Genomic DNA, 25,043 nt, shown 5'->3' with positions numbered 1-25,043 from the left:
CCCATTCTAAGTTGTGTCCGGTGGAATGTCTCGACAGATACCTGAGAGCAGCGGAGATTTCACCAGAGTCTCAAGAATACATTTTCAGAAGTTTGACTAAAACTGGTAATGGTTATAAATTAAGAAAAGCTAACGCTCCTTTATCCTATACTAGACTTAGGGAAATTTTCTTGGAAGCTTTGTCACCTTTCGTGGTTAATATTAAGAGCTATGGTTTGCACAGTCTGCGCAGTGGTGGTGCTTCGGCAGCTGCAAATAACGGTATACCGGACAGAATGTTTAAACGACATGGGCGCTGGAAGAGCGAAAATGCTAAGGATGGTTACATCAAAGACAGCATTAATAGTAGAATGAAAGTCTCCTTATCCCTGGGCCTTTAACTTTCTTTGCTATTCTCTGCTGCGGAACGCACGTCGGTTCCTGTTGTTCAGTATGTGCTTGTTGTGTTTTATGTAGACGGGAATGGGGGCGACTAGGAGAAATATTATTTCTATCGTTTGAAGTATGAATTAGAGGGAAATTATTTTCTCCTAGCGGTATGAAGCGTTCACATGGGTTATCTGCCCGGTAGGTGGCGTGTTATGGGAGTATATAAGGGTGTAGATATTTGAATTTGGCATTCTCGATTAGTGCACTCCCGGCCTTTCAGCATTTAACATGTTTGTATTCTAATATTGTATTTCTGTATGTTTCAGATGATCATGATCATCGTCCGTGTGATGTGGCATGAGTGATTTAACCATGGTGGTTGGTGGGCTGTCGAGCCGTTATAATACGGTAATATGGTATTGTGTGCCATATGTCGGCTGTCGAGCCGTTATAATACTGTAATACTGGAATGTATACCATATGTCGGCTGTCGAGCCGTTATAATACTGTAATACTGGAATGTATACCATATGTCGGCTGTCGAGCTGTTATAATACGGTAATGTTGGAATGTATACCATATGTTGGCTGTCGAGCTGTTATAATACGGTGATTTGGGAATGTCGAGCGGTTATACTACGATAATATGGGAATAATGTATTGGCTGTTATGATATTGTCCATTGAATACCTCCTGTGTTTTGATGACAGAAATTGTCAGCATAAGGTATATTATGAATCTCAGGTGTATGCTTGAATGTTGTGTAAATAATGCTTATATTTATGTAATTTATGCTGCTGTTGTCAGTTGTGCATATGCTCACATCAACCTACATAAACGTATTGCTGGATTGCAGCTATGTCCATGTTTAATGTTAACGATACTGTAAACCCTCCAGTTTTTGGTGCTGCTGCTGCATTCGTTGAGGAACACGGTTCCAGAGTTTTTCTCTACGGGAGTTGTTATCTCTGGTTTACGTGTCGGGCGTCAGCATGCATTTCGTTATTCACGCATGATATTGTTGAATGTAGGTTTTGTGATGAAACAATGTAAATAAATTGGCCGCGGAACGCACGTCGGTTCCTGTTGTTCAGTATGTGCTTGTTGTGTTTTATGTAGACGGGAATGGGGGCGACTAGGAGAATTCACATAATCAGCTATTTGATATTATCCTAATGCGAAAAGTAGTCGCACGGATATTGAGGATGCTCACGTCCACTGGAATGACGTTCGACCCGTGAAGATCCGCGTTAGAATTGATCTTCAATAACCCGTGCTTGTCGTAAGAGGCCATTAACGGGATCGGGTGTCAGGTTCGCTGACTAGGTTGACACATGCCATCGTATCCCAACTGCGTAGATCGATGCTCATGCTGTTGATCATTGGACTGTCTGGTCCAAATTCGATTATTTCCAGACCGCCACCATATAGCTGGAATATTGCTGGGTGCGGCGTAAAACTAAACTATACTCACTCACTCCAAAGTTGTTCAGGGATCCAACATATGGAAGCGTATAAGTGCCACATTATTAGAATGATATTTTATTTACACTAACCTCAACGCCAAAGATATTTTGATCTACGCATATGAGACTAACAACGTAGTAACACTTTTTATCTCCAGATATGATACTAAATGCGTCCGTGGTAGTACAAATTCAAACTAAGTATAACGCAGAAAACCAGTGGTTATAACAATAAGACAATGTTGCTATAGTCACCTCATTGCACTAATGGACACGTTTCCAAATAGGCTGAGTATACAGGGTAAGGCTCATTTCCACACATTTGCAGTTTTTCTTGAAACTTGAGATGCAATGTGAGATTAGAGGAAGAGTTGAGTCCCATTAAATACTGATATTAATATCATCTTAGTCACTGGACAGGCCTATATGGTTGTGGCACTCGTGGAGAGTGCTGGATAACACTAATAGCTCTTCCCCTGTGTGGACCCGGGGTACAATAGGTCCACAGCACCCCAGTACTGGTCGTAAAAGGCGACCGAATTGGGCAACCTGTTTGCCGTTGTTTGCGCCCCTGTGTCGGTAGAGGACGGTGATCTGGTGGTTGAGCACACTGGATCCAGGAATCGCGTTGCTTTGCCCAATACACTACTTCGACCCTTAGTTCTCCTCGCTAGATGACAATACATTTGCATAACGATTGTGTAAACCTAATCTTGATTCTTTAAAAATATAATGGAACGGCCAAGAAAGGGTCAGAAAATAGAATTTAACAAATATGGATCTCTTGAGGACATGGGCGTGTCTGAAACCGTCCATTCCAGGGCACAGAGGTTGTCGCCCACTAAAATGATGAGGGCCCCAATACATCCCTCAAAGGATAAGTTTATTCCAATAATGTTGTACAGCGGAACTATAGAGGCCTAATGACTAATTTCAATGAATATACATATATCAGTCCAGGATTTTACACCATCAGCAAACATATTAAAACAGACAGATACTTTTGACCTACGTCATTTCAATGCATATCATTATTTTTCACCTTCGGGTGATAGGGCTACTGGTGGATCATCAATCCTGGTAAGGCCAAATGTTATCCATAGCCCAGTCACACCTAAAACAAATTTCCAAGCCTTGTCAGTGCGACTTACATAACAAGCTGCAATTACTCTCTGTTCATTGTATATTAACCGACCTTCATCTGCTGTCCAGTTAACTGATCTACAAACTCTTTATGACCAACTACCTAAACCCTGTTTAATCGTGGGGGATTTGAATGGCCACAATCCACTCTGCGGTGGTAATAATTCAAACACCAAAAGTAAATTACTGGAGGATTTTATTTCAAATAATGATATTTGCATTTACAATGACGACTCAAATACATATTTACATCTTGACACAGGAACATATTAGCTCTTGACTTGTCAATTACTGACTCCAACCTATTGGGTGAATTTGAATGGTCAGTCCACAATGACCTCTGTGGTAGTGACCATTTTCCTACAATACTAACATCTGTGAACCTCCATCATGGTTCAACCTCCTGGTGGTCCCCCATCATCAAGATTGGATTTTAAAAAGGCCAACGATGAATACAAACAGGCTAGGAAGGCACGGAAGAAAGCTGAGCATGATCTCCGTCGCCATCCTAAGATCCACAATTTAGGCAAATTTATAATTTTAAACTCTAAAGCAAGGTGTACTTTTAAACAAAGTAAACGCCATCCATTCCTAGCGAATGTAGGTATCAAAAATCAGTTCGCGCACGCCAATATCAAAGGCATGAAACATGATGGGAACCAATTGTTGACTAATAAGTCAGATATTGCAAATAAATTGTCTTCCTCATCTAATTATGTACCTGAATGCCAAAAATATCAAATGCATCCAATTTGGCCGAAAATATAAACCACACAAGGACCCGGAACTGATTTTAGACGGTACACCTATTAAAATGGTAAAAGAGGTCAAGTTCCTGGGTCTCATTTTCAACAAACATTTGACCTTTTGGCCACATAAAATATATGAAAAATAAATGCATGAAGGCACTAGATACATTGAAAGTTGCTTCCAACTCGAAGTGGAAGGAGACCAGAAAACCCTCTTCCAAATGTATAGAGCACTGATCCGTTGAAAACTCGATTGTTGATCTATCGTCTATGGTAGAACCTTCAAAAGCAACCTTAAACAGCTTTTTATTTTTATTTTATATTTTAACTGAATTCCCCTTGTTTATTGGCTTCGTCACCTGTCTCATTTGCTGTTCTTAGTCTCAAACTGGCCTCTCCCAATTATGTACCAGTTGTTATTCAATTCCATGTAGTAGTTAATATTAATTTGCTGTTTATGAAAACATACTCTACTATATGCAATTGAACAACTGGTTGTATTCACTTTTAGCTTGATAATGTTGTAAACATCTTAATCGAAACGACCCGTGAAGATCCGGGGTAGAATAGGTCTTCAGCAACCCATGTGCTTGCCATAAAAGGCGACTATGCTTGTCGTAAGAGGCGACTAACGGGATCGGGTGGTCAGGCTCGCTGACTTGGTTGACACATGTCATCGGTTCCCAATTGCGCAGATCGATGCTCATGCTGTTGATCACAGGATTGTCTGGTCCAGACTCGATTATTTACAGACCGCCGCCATATAGCTGGGATATTGCTGAGTGCGGCGTAAAAAAAAACAACCTCACTCACTCACTCTAAACCGAAACGTCGCTCTATGCAATAAATAAGAAGTTGTCGTCCATAAAGTTGTATGTTTCATTTTTTAGTCACCAACTTCTAGAATGCCGATCAGACAATTAGTTCTACACATAGTTCCTCACTGTATAAACGGAATCGTACAATTGCCTCTACTGGAATACATATTTCATTTAATCATAGAATGGGCTTAGTCGCTCTTATTGAGCACAAATGGTATATTTACAGATGTTGCTTAACACCCACAGCATGCGTTGTTAACTTCGTGTCAGCGAAGAAACACTCAGTTGATCTCTTTGTTATCTCCCCCTGATTCCATTTCTTCACGATATTGTTTGAAGGAACAGTTCTTTCTGGAGTGAGTGAGTGAGTCTGTCTGATGTGTTTTTTGTGTCAAAAGTGTTTTGTTCTTTTTTATTTATCAAGACAAATACAGCTGACATATGGGCTTGACACAATGTACCCATGTGGGGAATCGAACCCGGGTCTTCGGCGTGACGGGCGCACGCTTTAACCACTGGGCTACCCCACCGCCCCTGCTGACTAAGGACACAAGGCTTACGACGCACAGTTACGTTGATAGTACACCCAGTTGCCGTGAACACCACGAGATCCTGGATCAACTGAGAGAAACGTCACCGAAGCTAGGAAACAACGCTTGGTACTCGGTTCATAGTCGACGCTGAAGCAGGTGTTGTTGCTACAGAGCTGTTGGCAATCACTGTCTTCCATTGAGGGAATCTCTTCCAAGTCATGACCCCAAATTGCGTGTCCAGCATAGCGGACAAGGCCGGGTCCCAAGGTGGAACATTCTGTGGAATAAATAACAGATATCAATATCATATTACCTATCACACAGACTCACACATTCGAACTACATTATTCACTTTATTCACGAGGGAAAGACATCTCAAAGCGAACTTCACGAACTAAAGCCCTAATTCATTATGGATTGGAATAAAGAATGTAAGTCCTTTGTCAGTAAAGATTGTATATTCTGTGACACATGAACAGGCAAATATACCCAGGAGCACAACAAATACTGTCAGTACATTTATCGATAAATATTATATGAGTCACACTAAGACTAGGGTGCGAATATCCTGTAGTATATTAATGACGTCTCTTGAATTGTGAAATCCTCTGAAGATTTGACGAACCTAGGAATCGCCGTACGAATTCGATTTCGAAGAGTCTGGTTTTGGATCAATGGATTCTGCACTATGGTCGCTGACATGGGACTTTCTGGCCGGAGTCGATCGTCATCATTTTGACCTTGTTTGGGTTTGTTGTCTGCTAATCACATATTGTGATATTTGACCAATTGGCCAGTGCGTACTGACTTCCGCCAGGTTTTAAGGAAAGCCTAGAGACACACTGCGCGTTTCCAACTCATCGCTTGTTCATAATATATTGAATAATGAAATAAATTATGTAACTCACAACTGATAAACAGCATTAATAACCGACAAAATCAATAATCCACAGATGATAATCGACCTCCCTTGAAATTGTCCCAACTGGACAACAGTTGCAACAGTGGAGCTATTGCTTGATGCACGTGCAGAATATCGAGCGCGGGCAGGCGTAAACGTTCTTGCATGATTTAGTATTCCCAGAAATTATTGAGAAAGTCGTTTAGGCAAATATCTAATGTATGTTTATAAACTATAACATTTTCGTCCGACAACCACTGTTATGTGTAGCCCGCAGTGTGTATTGGGTCGTTATCATGTTGGAAAATCTAGTTATCTTCATACAGTGTTCGGGCCATAAGAAGGAGGTGATCATTTAAGATGTCAACATGTCGTTCCTTCGTCAAATCTCCAGTGAAAATACACAACGGTGTGATAATATCCTACACCACATGTGAAATATCGGGCTATGTTTTGGGCGTTGGTATATAGATTTCACGGTATCTTTTGTCCAAAGTTTGTCAAAGTCGCTGACGATCCGTAGTACTGAACTTCCTTGGCCTTACTGCCCCTGTCTTGTGCTCAGTCACAACTCCTGACTGAATATTCTTCAAAGTTCTGTATACTGTAGACAGAGGAATGTCATGTCTACCAACTAGGTCTTTCGCATTAGTCACGCCCCTTTTAAAATGATCAAGAACCAGCTTTCGTTTCTGTTCTTCTGTCAAATCTGCCATGTCAACAAAGGAGGCCGTCTGCTACACCAGGGGAGATAACTCTTGATGTAGTAAAGTTCATTCTTAAGCGTACAAGAGTTGCCTCCCATATTGAGTACCTTACTCCACAATGTAACACCTATTTTAAGACTCTATCATCAGTATAAGGAAAAAAAGATTTTCTCAATACTTTCTGGGAAAACTGTATGTTTGCCGTCAAAGCCTATCTTTGGTTAAGTCCTTGGGGCTAGATTTACGAAGCTCTCTTAGCGCTAAGATAGTCGTAAGTGCTATCCATTAACATTAACTTACGACTATCTTAGCACTAAGAGAGCTTCGAAAATCTAGGCCTTGTTGGTTTTAATAGTTACCTTTCATGATTCCTTACTGTTCCTAATAATATACTCTCCCAAAACAGAAATGCATATAGGAATATCAACTGTATTTTTATGTTTATTTTGAAACATCTTGTAGGCTTGATGAGTCAATGAAATATAGCGAAATTGCACACTGGGAATGCAGACATATCCGTCTTTTGCACCAACTCGAGGAAAGTCAGTTTGAGTGTCACATGGAGACGTTTAGTGGCGCTGAAGTCAATACCTCGTGTGACCACCGTGGGCATCCAGAACTGCACGGCATCGCCTCGGCAGCGAACAAATAAGTCTCAGAATCTCGTGTTGCCCAATCGCAGCCCACTCTGCCTGTAGTGCCTGTGCGAGTTGCTGAAATGTCTGGGGCTGAGGGTAATGGCGTCGCGCACCGTCGTCTGTCCGGTGATCTTGAGGGCCAGGGGGGGAGCACATTGATGTTGTGGTTCTGGAGGAAGTCTCTAGTGTGACGTGCTGTGTGGGGCCTGGCATTGTCCTGTTGAAACAACTCCCTCTGGCGATCAATGATTGGAAGGAGGTGTGGGCGTAGGATATCGTCACAGTACCGTTGAGCTGCCATGTTGCCCTGGATCATCACCAAATCACTTCTCCTACGGCAGGTGATCGCTCCCCACATCATAACACTGCCCCGGCCGAATCTGTCCACCTGGGGAACGCAAGCGTCGGCGAAACGTTCACGTCGACGTCTGTACACCCGCATTCTTCAATCGCGTCGTTCCAATAGAAATCGTGATTCATCACTGAACCAGATTCTACGCCAATTCGGTAGGTTCCAGGCGTGAACGTTGGTGCACCATTGAACTCGATGTCGACGATGTTGTTGTCGAAGTACAGGGCCAAAATAAGGTCTTCTGGCACGTAAACCAGCCTCTTTCAACCTGTTCCTGACGGTCTGTGCAGTCCGGGTATTTGTCGAGCGGTACTGGTCGCTGTAGCTGTTCGATGACGCAGGTGATGTACCCGGATGTAGCGATCCTACGCCGCAGTGGTCGCTCGAGGTCGCCCACTACGAGGGGCATCTGCTACCGCATTCTGCCTCTCCCAGAGCCGTGAAATGGTGCTTTGGTGAATATTCATGCGTCGGGCAACTGCACGTTGAGACTGGCCAGCTTCAAGCAAACCAATGGCGATATGACGGTCGGCCTCACTTAGACGTGGCATTTTGCGTTCGTCAACAATATTCCAAATACAGTGAATAATCGACAGACAGCGATCAACCTTTTATACCCACCACTGAGACTATCTGATCCCCAACTTTCACGTGCATTGCATGTGAATTGTGTATTCTGTGACACTACACGCCGAAATTGACAATCATGCTGTTCAATACGGGTATTTTACGGATGGTGCGTTTTGTTGTGATGTTTCAAAACATAAACACCATAGGACTCAAAAAATAGAGCAAAACCTTTTGTTTTGTCACATGAAATTGCTATTTTCATGATGCATTTTTTTTTTGGAGAGTATATATACTAAGAATTAAGAATAAAACGAGTGAGTTTGAATTCTATTATTTGTATAACAACGCAATCATTACACGTTTTTCCTCTTCAAGAGAAGAAAAACATATTATATATCGTAAAACGGACTCTTAATTGATTCAAACTGAAGTGTAAGAATACTTCAACCAATTCACATTCACCATACTTAAAAGCCGTTTTTCTCACCATTAAGCAATTTGGGAATACGTGAATTTGGTAAGGATTGTAAACCAGGCTGGTGTGATAAATATATGTGCTTATTAAGGCTTGTTTCTTTGTTTGTAGTGAAAGTAGCACTCGACGATATCCCAGCTATATGGCGGTAGCTTGTAAAGAATCGAGGCTCGCCCAACCCAGTGATTGACATCTTCAGCATCGATCTACACAATGTTCGTTGACAAAATACATACATGGCGTGAAAGCGACACTCCCTAAATACAGGCGTTACCGACTGGTTCTGGTCCTATCGTAGATGTCTCACCATTTCATTCCACACATATACTATAGATTAAAGGTTTATAGAAACAGTGGGTCATGGCAGTACACTAACGCTGCCTCAGATGGTCGCTTACAACATGTGCAACATGCTGGTTGGCATTGTTGTTGCACCATTGCGCCGATAGCTTGAGGCCATGCTCGAAATAGTTTTGTCTTGGAATCCGATAGAAGAAGTGTTGTCAGCGCTTTCAAATGGACAGTTAAATTGTTAACATTGATTTTGGTCCCCTTTGTGTGAACATTGATTCAAGGAAACTGAGGTTCAATTATTCATTGTAAGCAATAGTATATGTACAGATTTTAGCAAGAAGAAGCTGTTATCACCACCTCGCTTTTCCTATTTGCGTCATATATTTTTAAGTGGTATGAACACACAATAACCATTGTCTGGTACTGTGGAAATATCAATTATACTTGCCATGCTGCTTGACATGTGAACACCACAAACCAATGACGGCTTAAGAACAGACTTACGTTCGTGTTTTGTTTAGAATCACTTATGTTGTCCGAAGTATTGGAAATGAAACTTTGTCAAACCCGACATTATAAACAATGTCGTATTTACCGTAAAGTGGCACATTTCTGTAACGGTGTATGTCACGGTGATTGCCAGGGTAACACGTTTCTTGACGTAACTATTGTTTTCTGATATTTTACTTTTCATTTGGCTTTGGTACATCAATACAATTCTAAAAACTGATTCTGTTCTTATTTTTAAAAAATGACACAAAATGTGTTAAATTACTGAGTAATGTGAGTAAACACGTTTCTCAACATGGCTGCCGTGAATTATTTGCGGAAAAGTAGGCGTTAACATTTGTGAAGTTGAAGTTGCATTTGAAGAAGCAGATGAAGTTGCGCCTTCATAACGCCAGCGTTTATTTTGTCGTCGACGACCTTATCAAAGACATATAATACGGCCTTTATGAGTTAAACCACACCAATATCCTTTGGAGGAGGTGATGTTTATATAAACTCCAGCAGACACCTCGTGATGCACTCGGTGCTTATACTTCTCCTGTAGACCGTGCCAAGTTCACAAACGTATTTTGAAGATACTAATTTTCACGCTCTTAGGATGAAGTAACCTCGGCGGACGAATAGGGCAGCTGTAACTTTGAATGGGGCTTTTGAATATTTAATGTTTAGTGTTGGTTGTTTATACGGTACAGGGCAACAATACACTGCATGCTGTATACTGGCGCCAATTCGCTACACGACACGGTTAGGTGAAGCTATTCGTACTCGTGGAAGGAAGACCTGTTAATTAAATATTTGGAGAAATACTTTTATCAGTCCCCAACGAGGTGGAAAGAACTCTTGGAGTAAAACGGATCAGAGTGAAGATGAGTGACGGTGTTGGGATGTTAAGTGCATTGGTGTCAGGGTTGGTGTGAAGATGTTGGAATGTGTTAATGTGAGAGTGTTTGGTAAAATCATGTGAGTACTGGATGTGATGATGAGAGCGTGTTGGATGTGATATGGATGTCTAGAGTTTGAGCAGGATGTGAATGCATGGTAGAGTGTGCTGTGTTTGATAATGCACGTGCGTGTAAATCTGTCAAATGTAAGAGTTCTAACCCGACAAGCAGGGTCAGTTAATTGTGCTAAAAGAAGGTTCTAACTACCTGTGACACAGGCCTGTTGTGAGGGGGAAAACCAGAGCCCAATCTGACAGGTGCACACTCCATCATTGCACACAGAGGTCGCCACATGACAGTCGCCATCACTGGTACAGGCACTACCTATGAAGTGGGCGGCTGAAAAGACACAACAACAAAGTAAACATTTATGTGCTGTCACTTTTCCCTAAAGAATCAAATGCCATGACACTAACACCCTGTTGCGAGTAATCTTCTTTTGATCCCCAGAACCCGTGAAGATCTGGTTTAGAATTGATCTTCAGTAACCCATGCTTGTCGTAAGACGGCATCGGGTGGTTAGGCTCGCTGACTTGGTCGACACATGTCATCATATACCAGTAGCGTAGAACGATGCTTATGCTGTTGATCACTTGTTTGGTCCAGACTCGATTATTTACAAACTGCCGCCGTATAGCTGGAATATTGCTAGTGCGGCGTAAAACTAAACTCACTCACTCCCTTTGGTCGCTAGAGGTCTCTTGCAACGCATAGCGCCTTTGGCGCGCTGTAAAATCTTTTGCAGCTACGTGGGAACCCCTTTCATATCCCAGTGCAGGATGTCAGTCTGTGTGAAAATAGATAATGTCTTTGTGTAATGCATACCTTAGATATTTGCAAATATCAGACTGATGTTAACTTAACGCTTTGCGGCTAATTGGTAGTCCCTTACAAAGATTTGTACTTCTCATTTAAAACGCCAAACTTCTGTACTTCGTTTTTGAATTTCATAATGTTGGAATCACTGGACTGCTGTAACATATAAAACTCCACTACCTTCAAAATTTATTGTGATTTGATCCTTTTCCTTCTTTCTTCCTTCAACCCTTCACTCCACAATGTGAATACACGTATTCCAGTTAAAATAAACCGGCTTGGCCATCGCTTTGAGTTATGACAGATTAAGTATGATGGGTCTCCCGTAGATGGTGTTTAGAGTAATCTCCCCCTGGTCGCTTGATGTCTCTTTCAATGCATGGCGCATAACTGACGTTCTTTCGGCCACGAGTATCATTTTGGCAAATCCCCGCATATTATTGGTTTGCGAAATTAAATGCAAGACGTCTGTAATATAAACTATAGCTCATTATAGGTAAGTCCAAAAACATTTAAAGTAAATTTAAACTTATCACCTTTTTAATCGTAGAATATATGTTCTTTCAATGTATGGCTAGATTTGTCCAAATTTCTGACAGCTGAAAGAATGGTGTAAATCCAGCTTGGGTCCATGCAGGAAGCAAATGTACTGTATGTCCCCGTGGTCCATAGTATGGTGATCTACCTTCAGTTGTTGGCAATCTATAGACCATTTTTATATTGTACCGTTAAACTTTAAATATTGTGCTTTATGGTTATATGCTAGATTTAAGTATAAATCTGTGATAGACTAGTTATTTTATTGTCCTTTGCAGATAGGTAAGTATATAAGTTTGCTTATATTTCATGTATACATTTATAAATTTACAACTTTCAAAATCACGATATGGCTGACATACAGCCGATGTGACTTCAAATTTTAACTCACTCACTCACTCATAGCTCATTATACGTGAGGAAATTATTCATTATTAAATCAGTTTATCTTGAGTATTTCATGGTGTTGGCATGTTGCATTTAACAAATACACTTTACATTATCATAAGAAATCTCTCATCTCTTCTATTGCCATTGTGCGATTCAGATAACATCATGAGTATGTGTTAACTAATCCCTATACAAAAGCAATGATACCCGGTGTTCGCAAAAAAGGGAGCGAAGTGCTCAATCGCAGGTACCCGTCACAGACACATGCGAAGGCAAGTCAATTATTCACCTGAAAAATCGTGAGAACATATTGTCAAAACAGGGAATAGCAGCAGACGTTCTTTCGTCATTGATGTGGAAAAGTTAGTATGTTTCCGTCCTATGTCTACCATGAATGCTTGACAAAGGCATTGGATGTAATAAGCCTGATCAAAGAACCTTCGATCAACCGTTGAAGACGTTGAAAGAGCCGGCCCGACTGTATTTCGATATTTGAATAAGTATTAACGGTTTATAGAACACTCAAATATTTTCTTCATAATACCCTGTTTCTACTGTTTACTATCAATAATTCCAATTTTCTTTCGCAACCTTTTGTTTTTATTTATTTTGTTAGAGCCAGAATGATTCAGCCAGACAAATATCTATATCTATCGATTAATAACACCTGCTAACTAGTGTACCGTTCCTGTTATAATTTAGCATCGACGGGTATGAGAAACCAATAGAAGAGTGCACGTTCGATATCGGTCCTGCAGCATGTAAGTCATAGTATAACACACACTATCTACTGAATAAAAGATAGGATGGTATTCAGCCTTACTGCAGGGTAGTTGGTGATAATGTTTCACGGGTAAGTAATCACGTAAATGTGAACATACCGACGAACCTCTGCTCCATGCAATTTGTAAAGAGCAACCTTGAACAAGTATTTTGGTTGTCAGTCAGTCATGCCCAGTGCGGGATGGAGAGGTAGTCATTCTTAATATTACTGACAGCAACGAGCAACACAGACAGCTGCAACCATTCAAAGGGCCACAACGTCACATCTCTGCAGACACTGTTCGTCGTCGTCTGAGGGCAGCAGGGATCAGATGTCGCCGTCCTTACGTCGGACCGATTCTGACGCAACGTCACCGCCAAAATCGTTTACAGTGGGCGCAACAACACCAGCGTTGGCGACGTCAACAATGGCAACAAGTGTTGTTTTCTGATGAGTCCAGATTCAACTTGTCCCACGCCGATGGCCGATTACGTGTATGGAGACGACGTAATGAACGTTACGCCAACTGTTGTGTTGTGGAAGCTAACCGCTGGGGAGGTGGAAGACTCATGGTATGGCGTGGCTTCAGCTACCACCACAGAACACGTTTACACGTGTTTCGTCAACGTGTGACTGCTGTAGTCTACAGAGACCAGGTCTTTCAACACCACGTTGTACCGCTCTTCCAGGCCCAACCTCAGCTCCAGACGTTCCAGCAGGACAATGCTCGTTCTCACACTGCACGGGTCTCTATGGACTTCCTCTGAGGGAACAACATTGCTGTACTGCCCTGGCCCTCTCTGTCCCCGGATATGGCACCAATCGAGCATGTGTGGGATGAAATTGGTAGACGGATACAGACAGCTGCTCAAGCTCAAAACCTTAGAGATTTGGAAGCCATATTGGTCAGGGAATGGAATCAAATTCCCCAAGCCTTCTTTCAGACACTTGTTGACTCGATGAGACGTCGTTGTGCTGCCTGCATTGCAGCCAATGGTGGTCACACGCGCTACTGATTGACACACTGTTTCGTGACATTTTTGGTGTGTGAGGGTGGAGTGATAACATATGCTTTTACAGTACACTTGAGTGTTGTTTTCACCAGAGATCACGACTCATTTCTTCAACAATCACTTGTCTGTTGTTTTTTCGTAGTGTTAAGATTGTTTGTTCCACAGATTCAGAAATATTGACATTTCTAAATCAACTTGCGTTTCTTTGGCGGTTCAGTATATTACTGTTGTCATTTCAAACCACGCGGTGGGGTAGCCTAGTGGTTAAAGCGTTTGCTCGTCACGCCGAAGACCCGGGTTCGATTCCCCACATGGGTACAATGTGTGAAGCCCATTGCTGGTTTCCCCGCAGTGATATTACTGGAATTTTGCTAAATGGGGCGTAAAACTAAACTCACTCACTCACTCACCACTCAAACCACCTGCTACAATGGTACAATAAAAGCCTGTAATTCAATAAGGTTTGTCAGAGAAAACATCAGTTCAGAATTTCTAAGTATTTCTACAAACTCTCATTATAAAATAGGAAATTGAGGTAATGCCTCGGAAGAAGCTGAAACATGAATTACATATTTCACATTTTGTAACAATTACTTTGAACTAAGAAAGCATATGAGGAAATATTCTTGAACTTCAGACGTATTTGGCACTCAGCAATATTCCAGCTATATGGCGGTGGTCTGGAAATAATCGAGTCTGGACTAAGCAATCCAGTGATCAACATCATGAGCATCGATCTACGCTATTGGGAACCGATGGCATGTGTCATCCAAGTCAGCGAGCCTGACCACCCGATCCAAATAGTCGCCTTTTAGGACAAGCATGGGTAACTGAAGATCAATTCTGACCCGGATCTTCACGGGTTCTATGTCCGGAAGTACAATTGCAGCTTTAAAACGGTTCTCGATGTCATGGAAGAAGACATGTTTTTTTGTCATTTTCAGACGATAGTTTTACCGACAGGATTTTAAATATCGATTCTAGCCTGTGTTTTAAAACAAGCTTTATCTGCTAATTAAATGTAGGGTATGTCAGTATATTTCGATTAGATGTAATGAGACACACTGGCAGATACTTTCTAATTATAGGTGTAATATATAATAATAATTTGAATTCGTTTAGGATAAAATGGGTTTGTTTGTACAGATGTGTTGCCGTTCTTATTGTGTTATGACGACATAACCAAGTCTCCAAAGCTTCATATAATTATAAAAACTAGACAAAACAACAACGTCAATTTCGACGAAGTAAAATTATCGCAAAGCCTGACGTTGATTGGCAGCTGTACGTGTAGCCATTTAGTTTGTTTGATTTTTTAAATACATTACGACAGTTTCGTTTGTTTTCAATTTTGATTGCTCTTGAAAGCAATTCAATGACTTTTGTAAAAATGTTCATAGAATCTATGTTATTTACTGATTTCATAATTAAGTTCTATACAGTAAAATCTGTTTGTCTCAACAAGTATAAAAACCCATTAAGCGCGTAACGTCTTAAGTGTCATTTCCAAGATGTTATACGGATTGCGGATATAAATACAAACTCGTTTTAGGTTTTACCCCTGCTAGACACGATAAACATATGAACGGATTTCATAAAGGCTACGTACTAATTAGTAACCTAGTCCCGGAATACCAATTCTAACCCGGATCGTCTAACCAAGTCTAACACGGTATATTATCTATGAGCACCAACATGGATATGATAAGGATGTCCAAACATATTCGACAATGTTTATTATGCTTAAAAATATTTTCATTAGATTCTAGTACATACAATCCATTTTCGGGATATTCTGGTGTGCTTCACAGAGTTTGGGATATTGCGATGGATCAGCTTCACTCTGTTCCTCTGTTCCATACGCCTTCCCCATCAAAAGGTGACTTAATGTATTTTGACCAATATTTGTTACATATATATATATATATATATATATATATATATATATATATTTACCTCTCGGCAGCAGGTAGACTCGGGAACCCTGTCGCGCTGTGGCGGGAGGGTAGATCTTGTCAGGGGTGGCTAAGGCTGTAGCATGACCTGTACACCCACCAGTGTTCCTGTCTATCTGGACACTGTGGCAGCGACGGTCAAAGAAACACTTACTCACGCATTCCAGTATGAGTAAATCTTGGTTATTCCACATCAGATTCTGATTCACATGCAAGTTATCAAATTCTGGTAATGGCGTGAGCCGGACATTGCATTCCACACAAAAGGTACTTGTGAATAAGCGTGATAAACATATAGTGATACAAGTCACAAGAAACACAGCCTTCATATTTGTATGTCCAAACGTTCGTGAAGCCAGGTATCCGATGTATTTACAGAAGTCTGGATACTGTGTAAACGTCACTTGTTAAAGACACAATGCACCTGAACATCGATTCCAGCAGTATCAATCAGTTACAGTTCACACAATCTAAAGAGAAATGACGAGTAACAAGCTCACGAGCAGGTAGGTTTATAAATACATCAGATCGTGAAGAGAAGAGTCAAGAGGACGTCAAGGCTGACGGATGTAGCATCCGTGGGGATAAATGTGCCTTCAGAGGAAATCAGTCAATACTGTCAATACGAGAACAACAAAGAACCATGTTTAGTCCTATGATATCGTTCCAAAATATTATGGATCAGGGCCTCTTATGGCCGCTTTAGAGAAGTTGATTCTCAACATATTATAGTTAGACTGAAGGGCTAGCATTTGTTGTCAAGCGTTGACATTTTATTCGTTTCCAGAACGGAAACAGGAACATTGACAGAACAAGTGAACGTCATATGCTTAACCTAAAGACATGTGTCGGAATTTATTGCAACGTACATGGTGTGTGTGTGTGTGTGTGTCTTTATGTTTTAGGTGTTCTTATTATACACGGAAGAAAGAGGTAACATTCATTCCCCTTCAAATATATTCCAGTTAAACACAGCACATTGAACGAAGCCGTCGATATACCCCTGATGCAATTAGTCACCGCTTAGGACTATTGTTGTGTATTGGCCAATAAACTGTATTCCAATACATTGCGATACAGGTATCTGATTACGATGTATGGGGAGCTAAGATTTTTTTCAGAGTAAGTGACACCTACTGTACAAGCAGATCCTATGTTCTACATAATGAGGTCCTAAAAATACATGCTGTGCTTGGGATAACAAATTTTATATGTATTTGTTTTATAAATCTCATTTCAAGTGTTTTATGCCTTACAACTTGAGATGATATAACAACCATTTTCATGTTTCATAACGTTTTATTTTGTCGACCATTCTTCTTTAACCCTCTAGTGCCCCACGTATCATATATGATATATACTGTAAATCCCTGAACTGTAGAGATATTTTCAAAAACATTGTAGAGATGTTCAGATATGACTGAATGAGATCTTGCAACACAATTTCATATTGTGGGCACTAGAGGGTTAAATTACATTTTCACACCAAAATGATAGGTTTGATTTAATTTCAATAGCCACTGGTGTGAACTGTTTCTCTCTGTCTTCATCTGTGTCCATCAGGACAACATTCTACTATAAACAATTGATAACAGAAATTGTTTGTTTTTCGCCCAGTTTCAGTGTACGCAGAAAAAATAAAACAATACTTATCGTGCTAGGCTATGACCTGTGACAAAAATGCTTCATGTATATATTTTCCCATTAAACATCGTGTCCGAGCGTGAGGTTGAGGCGGCGAGAGCCGAGATGTCACTTGTCAGTGACTTGACTTACATTACATGATCGCACAAAAAGATGGAAATAGTAATTTTATATGTACGTTTGACAACTTTTATGAATGTCGTTGTTGTTTTTATTCATTAGTTTTTTCAATTTATGTAATGAATTCCTCGAAACATCGTTACTTTGCTCTTTGACAATGTTATTGTGGACCCGCTGCCGAGCAGGTGTCCGAGAATCGTTGTTTACAATAACATTGCGAAAAATAGTTCATAAATTTAATTCTGCTGATAATATATGATAAATTGAAATTTAATAAGTGTTTTCAGACATTGTGAAATGTGATAGAATCTGTGTACTTCGGACGACTGTATAATTCGGACTTTTTAGTCGGTCCCAAGCTGGTCCGTGCACTGTATGTAAAAGTGTATCGCGGTATGCCGGTATACAGTGTAGTGTACTCTATTGGCATGGGCTACTGGGGGCGTAATTCATTGCTAAATCACGACGGGATACCTATTGCCGTGTGTTCATAAATAATACCTTTGATTAACAGTAATGTCGCAGTGCTTGATCACGTATGGAATCTACCATGGTCCTGCAATTAAAAGATGCTGTTACGCCAGCTAATTACGTTTTCCATGTACAACAAAATTCAATTTACAGTTTCCAGGCTTGTACAATAGGACAATTCTGTTACCACGTCAAACGGTGAGCCACGGGAACACATTCAACTTAACAATGGTCAATACGTCAATACTTCGTGCATATTCATGTGATGATCCTGACAGTTGTAGCAGCTACCCCAGGAGATCATGTTAACTGGTTGCTGTTCTCGCGTAGGTTTCACTGATCAATCTGTATATATATTGACAATCACTAGAACAGTCGCTTGTATGACGGTATACAGAAGAATAGCCGTCTCCTAGCTTGTTTAAATGTGAGGCAAGTTTACGTCCAGTTGAAGTTGGTGACTGGTGATTCATCAATGGGAGGGTTAAAGAGGGTTAAATCAAATTTTCACACCAAAATGTCAATTTTGATTTAATTCCAATAGCCACTGTGTGAATGATTGCGGGTTCATCAATGGCTGATGGTTGAAACCATGTCCCGGTCATATCCAACATATCCAAGTTGTGATCATATCACAAGATCAGGAAGGGCTTCGGGGTTGAATATTCCTGAATATATACAGATAAATTGAAGCGACAAAACCCTTTCCACATTCATAAAATCTCTGCCAAAAGGACAAATTATACCCCTGCTTATATAGTATTTAACAGAAAAATGTCATGTGGTGTGAGTATTCTTATGCCTCCCCTAGTAACAACATATTAATATCTACTATATTTAAGCAACAAAACACACACACACACACACACACACACACACACACACACACACACACACACACACACACACACACACACACACACACACGTGTATATACTGTAAATACACTTCTAAAGATTCTATCTAATGTCAGACTATTACAATTCTTGAAACATAACATTGCTTGGGGTATTATTGTCTCTGGATACTTGATATGATCTGCCCTTTAGCTGCTTCATGATAACATACAAGGTACATTAACGCACTCAGCAATCCTGTCAGTATTATTCTTGTTATTCGTCCTGAATCAGTGGCAGATGAAGGTCACGCTCTTTTGTCTGCAAGTAAAGCGTCAGTTGGTTGAACTAGATCGTTGCTTGTTCAGGAACAACATTCGAGATACTAGATATTTACACTACACTGACTGACTGAGTTTGGTTTTACGCCGCTTTTAGCAATATTCCAGCAATATCACGGCGGGGGACTCCAGAAATGGGCTTCACACATTGTACCCATGTGGGGATTCGAACCTGGGTCTTCGGCGTGACGAGCCAACGCTTTAACCACTAGGCTACCCCACCACCCTATTTACACTACAATTACAATAGCATCTATAATCAAGACAACATGTAGGAAGGCGTTTCCTATTCTCGCGGTACTTACGGATATCGGATGAAAAAATAACACAAACAATTCTTATTGTATGCATGCTTGTTGTTTTTAAATGAAGGGCCTTCTCCTCTATCATCAACATCTATCAGCTTCCAGATCCATCAGGTGAATTACCACTCGTGAGCCCGGTGATAAACAATGCCATCCGCCATTGACGAAACGAGGCTTCTCCCATTCTCGCTTTATTACCAGGAATTAACGTTATTGGGTGTATGTAAGAGCAATCCTGCCGGAAAGGGCGGAAAAAGTAATGATATGCCCAAGTTGGTATAAAATCCCCAATATTCGTGACACTGCAAAATTTTGATTACTCACAGACTTGGGCCACTTCCTATAGTTACCAGTCGGTGATGTAAACAACCGGTAAGTGTCGCGCAGCGGCGATTTCGGCAGAAAACGTGTTTACCGCGAGAATAGTAAACCAGCGAGAATAGCATTGCAGAATGAATAATTACACCAGAGTAAGGAGCCACTTCACACACGCACGCACAGACACACTCACACACACACGCACACACATACGTACTTATATACCCAAAATACACCCCTGACGGTTCTATCCAATGTAAGACTATTACAATTCTTTGCAATGAAAAAGATCCCATATATTTCAATATAAGTGGGGCAAGCGCAGGAGATCTTTTCTCACCTTACATCAGGACCAGCAGTCAGTGATGATCGTTATTTTCACCAGCCTAACCTCTTGCTGCAAAGTAACTATTATCACCATTGATGTTCCACTGTCAATATATTTTGTACTGCTGTTGCATTTGCACTGCTACTCTATTTTGTACCGTTCTAATTGATTTGCAATAACTTGAAGTGATTTGATTTGTAACCTGCCTCAGTTTATATTACACTTGTTAATTGTATAACATTTCTTTGTTGTTTGTTTCACGCTACATTCGTTTGCGTTTACTTAAATCAAATCATCAAACAATATATGCGTACTATTTATGAAAACGTTTAATGTGGCAATATAATAAGAATGAACGTTAAAAGAATGAAACGACGTACATGGAACAAATCTCTCCTCTTTATTAATAGTGTCTCGTAACACAGAGATAACATTATAATCTAATCTAATCTATAATCTACATTAATCTCTAATTTCTGTATACCATCGAAATAATGTGTGACAATACAAGAAGACCAAGTTGTCATTCAAATCTATTTATACAATTTTCAGAGTCTACTGTTTTGCCATATGTACTGTAAGGAATCTGTTTCTAGGGATGGTCAAGTCGTTTGGTTTTTTTAATATATAATTTTGCGTTGACGATTTGTTTAAATGCTTGACGGATCCAAGAGTTCTGACTGAGCCTTCATCCGTGTTGGGCATTGGTGGCTCCACAGTTAAACGTCAGTCGTTACGTTGAGGTAACGTTGAGGTTACATTGCCCAATATATAGGCGTAACTAACTTCCCAATTGTCCGACATGTGGCTATCAAACCTATGTCACCACACTTGTTCGAAGTGGGGCAAGCGCAGGAAATTATATCTCACGTTACATCAGCTTTTGTGACTGGAGCGCCAGTCGAACATTCAACATTAAAATGAATATAATTCACTGTCTTAAGGGCGTGTTTTTTCAGTACAAGAAATCTGTGTTTTTTCTTTAACGCAAGGAATATATACTACACATCAAAAGTTTAGACTCACTTAATGCACTCACTATATGCACTCGCTAGTTTAGAACCGTAAACGGTTTGCACCTCTGGCGAGGCCTGGAAACCCCATATCTCAGCTCCATGCAACAACGTTGGTAACATCTGAATGTCAAATATGCTCAAAAATCGAGTCTGAACTAAACAATCCAGTGATCAACAGCATAAGCATCGATCTACGCAATTGGGAACCGATGGCATATGTCATCATAGTAAACGAGCCTGACAACCGGATCCCATTAGTCGCCTTTTAGGACAAGCATGGGTTACTGAAGATCAATTCTGACCCGGATCTTAACGGGTCCTATGTCTGGAAGTACAGTTGCAGCTTTAAAACTTTTCTTGACGTCATGGAAGAAGACATGTTTTGTCATTTTCAGACAATAGTTTTACCGACAGGATTTTAAATATCGATTCTAGCCTGTGTTTTAAAACAAGCTTTATCTGCTAATTAAACCTATGCTCGGAATGATACAGAACAAATGAATGTAGTGTATGTCAGTATATTTCGATCAGATATGTAATGAGACACACTGGCGGATACGTTCTAATTATTTGTGCGGCGCGTGTTTCAATTCGTTTAGGATAAAATGGGTTTGTTTGTACAGATGTGTGGCCGTTCTCTCTGTGTTATGACGACATAACCAAATCTCCAAAGTTTCACATGATTATAAAAACCCATCAAAACAACGTCACTTTCGACAAAGTAAAATTATCGCAAAGCCCGACGTTGATTGACAGCTGTACGTGTAGCCATTTATATTGTTTGATTTTTTAATACCTTACGACAGTTTCCGATTGTTTTCAATTTTCGCTCTTGAAAGCAGTTCAATGACTTTTGTAAAAATCATTTACTGATTTCACAATTAAGTCCAATACAGTAAAATCTGTTTGTCTCAACAAGTATAAAAAAACCCATTAAGCGCGTAACGTCTTAAGTCATTTCCAAAATGTTATAAGGATTTATAAATACAAACTCGTTTTATATTTTACCCCTGCTAGACATGATAAACATATGAACGGATTTCTTAAAGGCTACGTACTAATTAGTAACCCAGTCCCGGAATACCAGTTCTAACCTGGACCGTCTAACCAATTCTAGCACGGCATATTATCTATTAACACCAACATGGATATTATATGGAAGTCCAAACATATTCGACAATGTTTATTATGCTTAAAATATACTGATGCCAATAATGGTTGTCGACCCCTCCCTACACCCTTCCACCACCCCACACACACACCCTCTCCAATTCAAGACTTTGAAGGGGGTGACAACCATTATTGGCATCGGTATATCTTCATTAGATTCTAGTACATATAATCCATTTTCGGGATATTCTGGTGTGCTTCATAGAGATTTTCGATATTGCCATGGATCAGCTTCACTCTGTTCCTCTGTTCCATACACTATATGTGGAACTGTCATGCCTTCCACATCAAAAGGTGACTAGTGTATTTTGACCAATATTTGTTACATATATATATGTATTTACCTCTCGGAAGTAGGTAGACTCGGGAACCCTGTCGCGCTGTGGCGGGAGGGTAGATCTTGTCAGGGGTGGATAAGGCTGTAGCATGACCTGTACACCCACCAGTGTTCCTGTCTATCTGGACACTGTGGCAGCGACGGTCAAAGAAACACTTACTCACGCATTCCAGTATGAGTAAATCTTGGTTATTCCACATCAGATTCTGATTCACATGCAAGTTATCAAATTCTGGTAATGGCGTGAGCCGGACATTGTCACATTCCACACAAAAGGTACTTGTGAATGAGCGTGATAAACATATAGTGATACAAGTCACAAGAAACACAGCCTTCATATTTTTATGTCCAAACGTTGGTAAAACCAGGTATCCGAAGTATTTACAGAAGTCTGGATGCTGTGTAAACGTCACTTGTTAAAGACACAATGCATCTGAACATCGATTCCGGCAGTACCAATCACTTACAGTTCACACAATCTAAAGAGAAATGACGAGTTACAAGCTCACGAGCAGGTAGGTTTATAAATGCATCAGATCGTGAAGAGAAGAGTCAATAGGACGTCAAGGCTGACGGATGTAGCATCCGTGGGGATAAATGTGCCTTCAGAGGAAGTCGGTCAATACTGTCAATACGAGAACAACAAAGAACCATGTTTAGTCCTATGATATCGTTCCAAAATATTATGGATCAGTGCTGCTATGGCCGCTTTAGAGAAGTTGATTCTCAACATATTATAGTTAGACTGAAGGGCTAGCATTTGTTGTCAAGCGTTGACACTTTATTCGTTTCCAGAACGGAAACAGGAACATTGACAGGAACAAGTGAACGTCATATGCTTAACCTAAAGACATGTGTCGGAATTTATTGCAACGTACATGGTGTGTGTGTGTGTGTGTGTGTGTGTGTGTGTGTGTGGGCTACTGGGGCGTAATTCATTGCTAAATCACGAGACGGGATACCTATTGTCGTGTGTACATAAATAATACCTTTGATTAACAGTAATGTCGCAGTGCTTGATCACGTATGGAATCTACCATGGTCCTGCAATTAAAAAAGATGCTGTTACGCCAGCTAATTACGTTTTCCATGTACAACAAAATTCAATTTACAGTTTCCAGGCTTGTACAATAGGACAATTCTGTTACCACGTCAAACGGTGAGCCACGGGAACACATTCAACTTAACAATGGTCAATACGTCAATAGTTCGTGCATATTCATGTGATGATCCTAACAGTCGTAGCAGTTACCCCAGGAGATCATGTTAACTGTTTGCTTTTCTCGCGTAAGTTTCACTGATCAATCTGCATATATATTGGCAAACACTAGAACAGTCGCTTGTATGACGGTATACAGAAAAATAGCCGTCTCCTAGCTTGTTTAAATGTGAGGCAAGTTTACATCCAGTTGAAGTTGGTGACTGGTCATTCACCAATGGGAGGGTTAAAGAGGGTTAAATCAAATTTTCACACCAAAATGTCAATTTTGATTTAATTCCAATAGCCACTGTGTGAATGATTGCGGGTTCATCAATGGCTGATGGTTGAAACCATGTCCCGGTCATATCCAACATATCCAAGTTGTGATCATATCACAAGATCAGGAAGGGCTTCGGGGTTGAATATCCGTGAATATATAAAGATAAATTGAAGCGACAAAACCCTTTCCACATTCATAAAATCTCTGCCAAAAGCACAAATTATGCCCCTGCTTATATAGTATTTAACAGAAAAATGTCATGTGGTGTGAGTATTCTTATGCCTCCCCTAGTAACAACATATTAATATGTACTATATATAAGCAACACACACGACACACACGACACACACGACACACACACACACACACACACACACACACACACACACACACACACACACACACACACACACACACACACACACACACACACACACACACACACACACACACACACACACACACACGTGTGTATATACTGTAAATACACCTCTAAAGGTTCTATCCAATGTAAGACTATTACAATTCTTGAAACACAACATTGCTTGGGGTATTATTGTCTCTGGATACTTGATATGATCTGCCATGTAGCTGCTACATGGTAACATACAAAGTACATTAACGCACTCAGCAATCCTGTCATTATTATTCTTGTTATTCGTCCTGAATCAGTGCCAGATGAAGGTCACGCTCTTTTGTCTGCAAGTAAAGCGTCAGTTGGTTGAACTAGATCG

At 40.5% G+C, this 25,043-nt stretch overlaps 1 protein-coding gene across 2 annotated transcripts; it reads right to left on the bottom strand.

The window, feature by feature from the left end:
* Positions 1-4,576: 4,576 nt before the first annotated feature.
* LOC124291926 lies at positions 4,577-23,392 on the bottom strand. Of its 2 annotated transcripts, none has more exons than XM_046728998.1 (3): positions 22,836-23,392; positions 10,676-10,807; positions 4,577-5,357 (listed from the first exon to the last, which is right to left on the bottom strand). In XM_046728998.1, exons 1-3 carry the CDS (start codon positions 23,164-23,166, stop codon positions 5,104-5,106), a joined length of 717 nt encoding a protein of 238 aa, XP_046584954.1. In that variant the 5' UTR covers positions 23,167-23,392; the 3' UTR covers positions 4,577-5,103. The 2 variants fall into 2 exon arrangements, with proteins under 2 accessions (XP_046584954.1, XP_046584955.1); XM_046728999.1 differs by lacking the exon at positions 22,836-23,392 and adding an exon at positions 15,944-16,185.
* Positions 23,393-25,043: the final 1,651 nt, after the last annotated feature.

The sequence above is a fragment of the Haliotis rubra genome, unplaced genomic scaffold (genome assembly GCF_003918875.1).
Source record: "Haliotis rubra isolate DU_JTF1 unplaced genomic scaffold, ASM391887v1 Scf502, whole genome shotgun sequence".
Taxonomy (NCBI): domain Eukaryota; kingdom Metazoa; phylum Mollusca; class Gastropoda; order Lepetellida; family Haliotidae; genus Haliotis; species Haliotis rubra.
Note: the sequence above shows the minus strand (reverse complement) of the source record. Positions and strands in the feature narration are given on the sequence as shown.

Excerpts from the sequence above, each read along its gene's own strand:
- LOC124291926 (XM_046728998.1), bottom strand. The coding sequence starts at position 23,166 with ATGAAGGCTGTGTTTCTTGTGACTTGTATCACTATATGTTTATCACGC. Across the intron at positions 10,808-22,835 it reads AGTCTACCTACTTCCGAGAG|CCGCCCACTTCATAGGTAGT; the intron begins GTAAATACATAT and ends GTGTCTTTTCAG. Across the intron at positions 5,358-10,675 it reads ACAACAGGCCTGTGTCACAG|AATGTTCCACCTTGGGACCC; the intron begins GTAGTTAGAACC and ends TTTATTCCACAG.